At 37.5% G+C, this 9,114-nt stretch overlaps 3 protein-coding genes across 5 annotated transcripts; 1 reads left to right on the forward strand and 2 right to left on the reverse strand.

Moving 5' to 3' along the window:
• LOC105696876 (ester hydrolase C11orf54 homolog) lies at positions 1 to 1,588 on the reverse strand. Its single transcript, XM_012419677.2, has 6 exons — positions 1,510 to 1,588; positions 1,336 to 1,434; positions 1,059 to 1,237; positions 726 to 987; positions 493 to 659; positions 1 to 399 (listed from the first exon to the last, which is right to left on the reverse strand). Exons 1-6 carry the CDS (start codon positions 1,586 to 1,588, stop codon positions 226 to 228), a joined length of 960 nt encoding a protein of 319 aa, XP_012275100.1. The 3' UTR covers positions 1 to 225.
• LOC105696872 (replication protein A 70 kDa DNA-binding subunit) lies at positions 1,588 to 5,796 on the forward strand. 2 transcript variants are annotated; one of them, XM_012419670.2, is made up of 14 exons: positions 1,588 to 2,075; positions 2,150 to 2,397; positions 2,488 to 2,535; positions 2,669 to 2,862; positions 3,039 to 3,184; positions 3,318 to 3,411; positions 3,530 to 3,692; positions 3,785 to 3,989; positions 4,085 to 4,197; positions 4,288 to 4,454; positions 4,738 to 4,969; positions 5,052 to 5,135; positions 5,203 to 5,397; positions 5,481 to 5,796. In XM_012419670.2, exons 2-14 carry the CDS (start codon positions 2,368 to 2,370, stop codon positions 5,595 to 5,597), a joined length of 1,788 nt encoding a protein of 595 aa, XP_012275093.1. In that variant the 5' UTR covers positions 1,588 to 2,075; positions 2,150 to 2,367; the 3' UTR covers positions 5,598 to 5,796. The 2 variants fall into 2 exon arrangements, with proteins under 2 accessions (XP_012275093.1, XP_012275094.1); XM_012419671.2 differs by having other exon boundaries at positions 1,588 to 2,069; positions 2,348 to 2,397.
• Positions 5,797 to 5,907: 111 nt separating this feature from the next.
• On the reverse strand, positions 5,908 to 9,070 carry LOC105696873 (Golgi reassembly-stacking protein 2). Of its 2 annotated transcripts, none has more exons than XM_012419673.2 (7): positions 8,862 to 9,070; positions 8,696 to 8,776; positions 8,337 to 8,540; positions 8,045 to 8,262; positions 7,883 to 7,967; positions 7,487 to 7,781; positions 5,908 to 7,383 (listed from the first exon to the last, which is right to left on the reverse strand). In XM_012419673.2, the coding sequence occupies exons 1-7, from the start codon at positions 8,922 to 8,924 to the stop codon at positions 7,028 to 7,030; spliced, it is 1,302 nt and encodes a 433-aa protein (XP_012275096.1). In that variant the 5' UTR covers positions 8,925 to 9,070; the 3' UTR covers positions 5,908 to 7,027. The 2 variants fall into 2 exon arrangements, with proteins under 2 accessions (XP_012275096.1, XP_012275097.1); XM_012419674.2 differs by having other exon boundaries at positions 8,696 to 8,806; positions 8,862 to 9,067.
• Between the last annotated feature and the right edge of the window lie 44 nt (positions 9,071 to 9,114).

Here is a 9,114-nt window from a genome sequence, read left to right on the forward strand (position 1 = left end):
TGTATGGAAAAATAATGTTTATTAAGAGGTATAGCTTAGAGATAGTACAGTATTCTTTATAAGAACCTTTTGTAGTTTACGTTAGGTAAACTTGTAAAAAAATAAATGAATAAAGCTCTCGATACAATGTATCACCAAATATCACGTACACCAGGCACTTTATGTTGAACCGTAATATATAAATCCGAGTACTCTCATGAGTACACGTATGTACACATAAAATAATTAATCTTTTCCAAATGTGTGTGATATTATAGGTTTATCTATTCGATACAGAGTATTGCCAGTATTGAAGTATCCTAAATATTCTACTGTTTCTGGAGTAGTATCGATATGATAATGCCCTCCTTCTCCATGATGAGAGAAGCTATGAAAATGTTGCACTCTTAAATCCAAATCCTGAAAATGATATTCAATATCCAACCGATTAATTAATTATATTAGAAGTTGTACACCTGAATGTGAAATGGGTATCTCATTGCTGTCACTTACCGTTTCAGCAGTTACTAAAGTTCCTACAGCGATTAAAGGTGCTGACATATTAAAAAACCGTAACCAATTATTTAACTCCTCTTCATTGTTCAAGGGGGTTTTAGAAAAATCTTGCATAACGTGCTGCTTTGCTTTCCCTTCTTTAATAATAAATGTTCCTCCCAAACCTATAAATAAAACTTGTTAATTTATTCTTGTTTAATTAGGTACCAATATCGTTGATATTAACTAACCGATGAGCTTATCCTTGTAGTGATCTGCCAAGGCTGTTCGGATACTTGCAACAAAATCTTTGTCACCGATACGTTTTTTTACATGTACTTTGAGTACTTTGCCTGGTATGCCCTCGCTAACAAAGAGATTTGCTAACAGAGCAAATCGAGTCTCCTTATTGTCTACAGTTTGTAGAATACAACAGTCATTGACTGTATTAACAGAGGCAAGGCGAGTTTGGTTCTTGACTATAGACGAGGATATCGACAAGTTCATCATGAGCTGAACAAAAAATTAGAAATGCTTAGTTGATTTTAATTTACGGTTTATGTCCTTTATATATATTTATATACCTCACAATTTTTGTTTAAATAAGGCCATGGTCCAGCACCAGCTCCGATAATGAGAGCATTCTCGCTCTTACTTATAGTCTTCAAAAGTGGCTGAATATCATAAACCTTCTCTCTTTGAACGTTTGGAAGTAAAAAAGCTGGTCCACCAATTTCCAATATCTTTGGATTCCCATTGAGACCTAAAAAACATTTATCCATATTAAATTTACATATGTTCACAGATTAAATAAATGAAACCTCTGAGATTATGCTTACAACTACAAATGTTACAACATACCTTTTCCTGCAAGGGTGAATGGTTCTTGTGTCAGATCAGGGCATTCGACGACACTAACATCGACCTCAGAAAAATTTGCACCCAAGGCTTGTCTCAGAACTGCGTTAAACAAGAAAGATAATAACAAACAATATTCAACAATATATAATATCATTGATTTCACGTAACAATTACCTTCTACTATTTCTTCTAGCCGTGGCGTGTAAAGTTGTCGCTCTACGATACTTAACTTCTTTACATCCAACGTAGCCATAATTCTGCTAATTACTTTAGCTAAACTTGTATAGATTTATATTCGCACAATTTTTAGAGCAATGTTAACTGATTGAAGCAAACTAATTGAGTAACGAAAAGCATAACAAATATGTCCACGGCATAATACAAGTTTAAAATGATATCTTATCTGGACAATTACCTCTTGACCTTTTAAAAGTTCCTTATCAGATATCTCGATACGCGTGCGCCTTTTACCCTGTTTTACTCGCGGAAAGTACCCAGTTCTCATATAGCAATCATATAGTATATTCATACTCGAAATTCGAGATATATCGAGTCCGGATCCAATAAATTCGATTTTGAGTGTCGATCGAGATGCTCAGAATCGATATGCGTATTTATTAATGCTATGGAAACATGCGATTTACTGGATCCGGACCCGATAAATCCCGGATTTAGGAGTGCGATGGAGACGTAGTCAATGCCATGCTTCAACGGTGGAAACGATTAAAGGATTTGTAAATGTAGTATATGTGATATGGAAACGGCACTAAATGCCAGATTTATTAATTCTTTACTTATGAATCCGATGTTTAAGATCCGGTGAAAATGTATGTAAGATTTCTAGACCAGCAAATGTTTGAACACAGTGGTATTCGCATCTACCCGCCTTTTTCGCCTTCGCGAGCGGCTTTGTGCGAGTTTATGCGAGTTTGGGCAAGTGCGTCGAAAGTTGCCGGTAGAGTTGTAATCATCGAGGTATACCTTCATTTACACTAGATTTACATTTAACTAGCGTGCCATAACTGAAGAAAAATGATGCAGTTGACAGAAGGAGCTTTAGACGTAAGTTGTCACGTTTTATTATTTGTCCTTCATATATAATTCTCCGCGCAATTATCCGTCACCGCTATTAAATGAACTTTTACGTTTCAGAGAATCATGAATGGTGAAGACGTTGAGAAGCCGATACTGCAACTACTGGTACATGGATTTTCACTTGGTTTTACATGAATCTTTATCGCTTTTAGATCTTGAATCTTTGCGTTAGACAGTTGAGTGGCGTTCTAAAATTAAGGTGTACGAGTTGAATCAAAATAAAATTGTTTTTATACAGGGTCATAAGGCGGTGAGCAGCTCGAATGCTGGCCCACGGTTTCGATTATTGATGTCTGACGGAGTTAGAGTAAACTCGTTTACCATGCTTGCTACGCAGTTGAACCCAATGATTTTAAACAATGAATTGAGCGAGTTTTCAATATGCAGAGTTGAGAGATACGCGATCAGCACAGTCAACAGTGAAAAACAGAAGTAAGTGATAATCTAATGTATTAGAATTGTCAAATATTTTTAAGTTTATACTTGAGAGTATATTATGGCGACATAATAGTATCTGTAAATTATTACAAATTATTTGTCGAGTGTTGTCTTCTGATTTGTTAATGGGTAGGACACAAATAATTTGAAACACACTTTGCTGATTTCAGGCGCATTATGGTTATACTTGCCATAGATGTGCTAAAACCGGGAAGTGAAGTTGGAGGTAAGATAGGAAATCCAAGTCAACATGAGAACCAGCAAGAACAAGAAGCGGATAAGGGTCCATCAGCCCGACCACCACAACCATCATCAAGTGAGTACACTACGATTCTTTAAACTTATGATGTACATAATACTTCCTGTCCTTGTAATTAAATGTCTTAGATCGATACGCTTCGTTTCGGTTATTATAAAAATGCCAGTTCATATTGTGTTCGATTTATTAGCAGTCAGTAATGCTCGGAAGAATCGAGTGGAGGAATCATCATCAAATGGTATCTCTACAACGCCAATAGCTGCCCTAAGCCCTTATCAAAACAGGTATGAATCAATTATTCACTAAGAAATTCATTTAACCACATTAAAGGTAATAAGTGAACAGCAGCGTGTGAATCTAATTCTTTTTAAAACATGAAGGCTTTGAACGTTAATTTTGTAGATGGGTCATTAAGGTTAGAGTGACCAGTAAATCGGACATTAGAGTGTGGAGTAATTCTCGTGGCGAAGGAAAATTATTCTCCATGGACCTTGTAGACGAAAGTGGAGAAATTAGATGTACAGCCTTCAGGGATCAGTGTGATAAATTTTTTGACATGATTGAGGTATGCTGTCCAAGTCTGATTTCCCGTATTATCATTTACACAATGATCCAGTTCCATCCGTAACATCTATCAAGCCATGTCTTTTATTTCAGATCGGTAAAATTTATTACGTTTCGCGATGTTCTCTGAAGCCAGCTAACAAACAATTTAATACTTTGAAGAATGATTACGAGATGACACTCACTGGTGAATCAGAAATTATTCCCTGTCAAGAAGACAACTCGGAGATTCCAACAATCCAGTTTGACTTTTGTCCTATTAGCAGTGTGGAACAGAAAGAGAAAAATGCTGTTATGGGTACCCTTTAATTTAATTAAATCCACGTTAAAACAGATGGAACGGCACATGTATCTAAATAATTTTTGTGTAATTATCGGCGTTTTGTATTACAGACGTGTTGGGAATTTGCACATCAACCAGTGACGTTCAAAACCTCACGGCAAGATCTACAGGTCGCGAACTGAAGAAACGGGATATTAATCTGATCGATCAAAGTAATACCATGGTAAGTATAGTAATTGCAATCATACCAGCCTTAGATATATTGCTACATTGAAATAGATACGTTGGCATAAAGAACCTTATGTATCCATAGATTTCCCTTACATTGTGGGGAACGCAAGCTGAAACTTTCGATGGCTCAAATAATGTAGTCGTTGCTGTCAAAGGGGCCCGTATCGGAGAGTTCAATGGCGATAAAAATTTGTCTACACTAAACTCATCCGTTATTCAAATTGATCCTGACATACCTGAAGCCCATAGGTGAATATTTTCTTTATAAATATGTCTAAACTTAGGTACACCTAATTAACACTAGAACTATCGGCGGATTTTTTTTTGTATAGGATGGGCCATTTGAAGCCAGTCATTTTGACTGGTCTTGGTAGTTCTAGTGTTAAGTAACAACAATAATGTCATTCCAATACATTCTATTGCATGTATCATTCCAATTTAGTTGGAGAATTTATGTACAATGAATGACTTCATGAATAGAAAAGATGATCAAATGAAACGTTACATTTTGCTCCTTTATGGACTGTTGCAGATTACGTGGCTGGTATAACTCAACCGGACATAAAATGGAGGCAAAATCCTTGTCTAAAACTGGAGCCGGTGGAGGTCTCAGTGGTCAATGGCTAACTTTCAAAGAAGCAAAAGATTTGCGCATTGGGCAAGATGAAGCCCCGGGTTTCTTTGTTGTCAAAGCTACGGTCAATCTGTTCAAGTTGGAAAATGTTCTTTATAAATCCTGTCCAACTGAAGGGTGCAAGAAAAAGGTAACATTTCTAACTAAACTAAAAGACTGAAGGTATTCATTAGTAAATCCATATGACAGTCTTCAAAATATTTGACTTATAGTTGGTTGATCAAAACAGTGGAATGTATCGTTGTGAAAAATGCAACAGAGAATATCCAAACTATAAGTATCGGCTGTTGGTAGTGGTAAGTATTTAACGACGAAGAATTTTATCATGAGTGTTAAAGTATCTAACGTGAAATATTTCTTTAGTCCAACTTAGTGGATTTTACTGGCCATCAGTGGGTAACGGCATTTAATGAAGAGGGTGAGAAGTTAATTGGTGTATCAGCTCAAGAACTCGGAAACCTGAAGGAAAGTGACAACGATGCCTTCATGGAGAAATTCGGTGAGGCCTCCTTCAACAGTTTCATATTCAAATTGCGAACCAAACTGGAAACGTTTAACGTAAGTTTGAAAATTATTAAACGTATGAAAATTCAGACTCACCGGTGCCCTTTATAACCTCAATTGTTTAATTTCTGCTGCAGGACGAGGCAAGACTAAAGACTACTGTTGCATCCGTCACTCCATTGGATCACAAAGTGTATAACGACTACCTTCTAACCAAACTCAAGGAATACACAAACATTAGCAAGGCGAAATAAAAACTGTAAGGAGGTCGATTCTTTTTCTTTTTCTTAATACTGTTAAAAATTAAAATAGAAATGTAAGTTGTAACGATGCTGGCATTCCGTTTAATGATTAAGTTCCCTGTAAAATGGCGAGTATAAAGTGTATTCAAAGTAAGAGAATGTAAGGATAGCGTCTTCTACCAAAGGAAAATTAAACTTTGTACAGACAATACAATGGCTTCGCTTTGTGACATCGAGTCATTTGACATTAGTTCATCGATTGAGTAGACATTTCAGAGAATCACGATTATCGCCGTCTAAATAATAAATAATATTTACGATGTAATATTATAAAGCACTTTATCTTCCAAGATTTTTTCATGTACATTTCATTTTTACACGTCGATAAATTAATCTCTTCCACGGGCGGCGTTTGTGGAACCTAGAATATTAAACTAATTTCCTTAGAAACCATTTAATTGTCGAACAAACGTCTTGATCACATTATCAGCAACGCAGACGATGTTTGAGAACTTAAAAGGGTGTCACGTTCGATTCTTATTCAGTGTCCAGACGATGGTTCAGAAAGATCTTCGCCTGTAAGTCTCCGGTTTGTTTTGTCGATAAGATTCTCCTTGGAGTAGTCTCGAAATCACGTTTTAAATACTTTAGGCAATGATACATTCGTATGACAATAATATATTACAAGTAAATACTAGCGTAGCATTTGATCAATCGAAAGTTCATCTCTGATCCCAATACGTGGTACTTACTTTCCTATACAGTATTAGAATGGATTAAGATCATCACGCGTTGACACTTCATGCTCCGAAGTGAAACTGAAGTACCTGAAGTTACGAGTCAGACTCTTTGTAAAACGAGAACCACGAAGTAATATAAGGAAAAACAACGTCATGTATTAAAATCGTCTCCACTTTAGGAGTCCAAGATCTTCAAATTTTTCCAAATCTAGTGCCGAGAGCGCCTCCTAGAGGAAACCTTGCAATTAAAGGTTATCGTCTGTTAGCGGTTTCTCTAGTCCTTATCGCGTTAAAAACGTCACATTTTGTATATCAAGAGCGGATTAACCTTTCGCTCTGCGTACCTCAATAGCAAAATTAAAAGCATTTTAGGTAATTTACGTCGGTAGGAAATGTTTTAGTCATGTTGGATTGAAGCTTCCTCGTTTTCCACAAGTAGCGCTTACGTCGTTAGATCGGTGAAAACCTGAGATTCTGGGATCACTTTCTGTGGAACTGAACATTGACGTCATATCTCATCATACTACTTCATTACAAGAACCGTAGCTTTGCAATCGGTATACTCAGGGCGGCCAAACGGAAGTACGTCATTTTTTGGGTTAAATAACCATTAGCTTGATATCAACGATCACAATGTTTGATGTGTATCGGTGATGCATGGACGTGATTGGACCGTGAAAAGAATCGAACTAAAAAGCTCAGTTATTGGACCGATGTCGAAGTAGGTGAAGAGATGGTAGTAGGACCTAGCAGCTGATTCTGCTGGAGGATCGGTGGGAAAGAAGTATTCTGTGGCAAAGCAGCGCTCACTGTGATCGGTGGCATTCCTGGCAATGAAATTGGAGTTGTGACGACGTGTGATTGTGGCACGTTGTCCAATGTACCAACAATGTTTGAGTTTGGCATAGAATTGTATCCTTGCATCGGAACCGTCACAGTGGGTACAGGGAATATACTGCTGGATGTACTGACGTTCATTGGAAACGCTGACAAAGGTGGACTTATCGGCATTCCAGGAATATGGGGGTCGTTTTGATATCCAGTGGGTTGCTCCGAACCTAAAGTCAAGAAGTTATGTTTTAACTTGGACATTGGTTAATACTTTAATCTATGACTTCTAGAAGTCCATGACGAGATGTAAATATATTTAATATTAAGTACCGTGAGGAAAATTAACTTTCACTTGGCTAGAGAATAGATGCTCCATCGAATGAGTTGTCGTCGAAGCACCAGCAATTATGGGGTCTGGTTGAGACGTAGCTGATGGCAAAGGACTCAGTACTGGCTGTACTATCACAGAAGTCTCTTTACTTTTAGACCCATCGGCTGATGTAGTAATGTAATTTGATGGAATGGTAAAGCCTGGTGGTATATTGGAAATTACGCAACTTCCTGTGCTAGCTGCAATCGATACGTTTACCGATGACTCGGGAGGTGCCAACGGTTTCACGTTCCACTGTAATAATTGTATGATATTGTCTTGGTGAATCAAATAACGATATCTCCATAGGTACCGGAATATCTTTACATGATATTAAGCAATCGATGCCTACTTACAAGAGAGGGATTACTTTTTTTGCTTTCAGGTACGTTTCTGATAGGTATTCGATGGAGGTAACCATACCCAATGCCACATCCCAGGCTGAAAAATGAACAAAACTATATTTATTTTCTACTATTAAATTGATCAAAGTCCATTCCTCAATGGTGACATCTTACCTTCCTTCACCTCCCCACGTGTTATTAGGTATAATAGTTACTTCCCGACACGAATCTTCATTGATGTTATATACATACAGTTTCAATGGGCGAGACTCGTGTGCTTCGATTAACGTGAACAAGTCTTCGCTCTCATGCAAAATAGAATCAGCTCCGATAATGTAATCCGTAAAAGGTTGTAATCCAGCTAATTCAGCAGGCGATGAAGGATGAACTTCCTGGACGATCGAATAAGCGGAACAATGAAATATCCTCTCTTACCCTTAAACTAAATTACTAATTCATTACTTACAAGAACATGCCAGACATTCTCGTTAGCACCTTCGAACGAACAAAATCTAATACTGACGCCGAGCAACCCTTGTCCACCCCAAGTCACACTTGGAACAATGGATGTTTGTCTGACAGATTGAGTTTTGCTACTGTAAACAGTCATAGGTAGTTCTTTATTCACTCCGGCTCTCAACAGTTCTTTCAAAGTATCGTTATCTTGATCCTGCAACATAAATTAGACAATTACATTTAAAGTACGCCATTTAAGAGAAGGTGAAAAGGTTTTTACAATACATTCTATCCCTTGCGAAAGTCACGCGTAGTTAGTATCTGTATAACATTCTTCCTAGAATTATAATCTTTCTCCGAGTAACTTACCAAACGAGTGTTGCCAATTGCCACGATGAAGTCAAAGAACGTCTCGAGGCCAGCCTTCTGTCCCGGAGAACCGTCTTGAATCTGTTACACCAAGGGAGGTTATTTTATACTCTGTAAAAAATGTGTAGGGAATATTTATACAAACATTTTGACAGATTGAACTTACACGCAGTACGTGATAGCCTTCAGTCCCTCCTCCAGGAATTTCAACACTGTGGGAGGACCCCATTTTTAACAGCGGGATAGTTCAAGTTACCTCGTATAATCGACTCGTGAACATTAAAAACAACCTAGTCTCGGAGGACCACTATAAAGAACACCTAAACGATTCTATTACCATAATTACGTGGCAACAATACTCTTTGCGTTAACCTGCCAACCAAAGAGGGTTAGATAGAGAGGAGTCCCATAAGTCCACA

This window comes from Orussus abietinus, unplaced genomic scaffold (assembly GCF_000612105.2).
Source record: "Orussus abietinus isolate OABI.00-Male unplaced genomic scaffold, Oabi_2.0 scaffold75, whole genome shotgun sequence".
Lineage (NCBI taxonomy): Eukaryota > Metazoa > Arthropoda > Insecta > Hymenoptera > Orussidae > Orussus > Orussus abietinus.

What these genes read in the sequence shown, in the direction of transcription:
- LOC105696872 (XM_012419670.2), top strand. Translation starts at nt 2,368, where the DNA reads ATGATGCAGTTGACAGAAGGAGCTTTAGAC. An exon ending in TGACAGAAGGAGCTTTAGAC is followed by an intron (nt 2,398 to 2,487) that starts GTAAGTTGTCAC and finishes TTTACGTTTCAG; the next exon opens with AGAATCATGAATGGTGAAGA. An exon ending in ACCACCACAACCATCATCAA is followed by an intron (nt 3,185 to 3,317) that starts GTGAGTACACTA and finishes TCGATTTATTAG; the next exon opens with CAGTCAGTAATGCTCGGAAG.
- LOC105696873 (XM_012419673.2), bottom strand. Translation starts at nt 8,924, where the DNA reads ATGGGGTCCTCCCACAGTGTTGAAATTCCTGGAGGAGGGACTGAAGGC. An exon ending in CAATTGGCAACACTCGTTTG is followed by an intron (nt 8,541 to 8,695) that starts GTAAGTTACTCG and finishes TTTATGTTGCAG; the next exon opens with GATCAAGATAACGATACTTT. An exon ending in GAAAGTTAATTTTCCTCACG is followed by an intron (nt 7,384 to 7,486) that starts GTACTTAATATT and finishes TCTTGACTTTAG; the next exon opens with GTTCGGAGCAACCCACTGGA.
- LOC105696876 (XM_012419677.2), bottom strand. Translation starts at nt 1,588, where the DNA reads ATGGCTACGTTGGATGTAAAGAAGTTAAGTATCGTAGAGCGACAACTT. An exon ending in ATTTAAACAAAAATTGTGAG is followed by an intron (nt 988 to 1,058) that starts GTATATAAATAT and finishes TTTTTTGTTCAG; the next exon opens with CTCATGATGAACTTGTCGAT. An exon ending in CTACAAGGATAAGCTCATCG is followed by an intron (nt 660 to 725) that starts GTTAGTTAATAT and finishes TTTTATTTATAG; the next exon opens with GTTTGGGAGGAACATTTATT.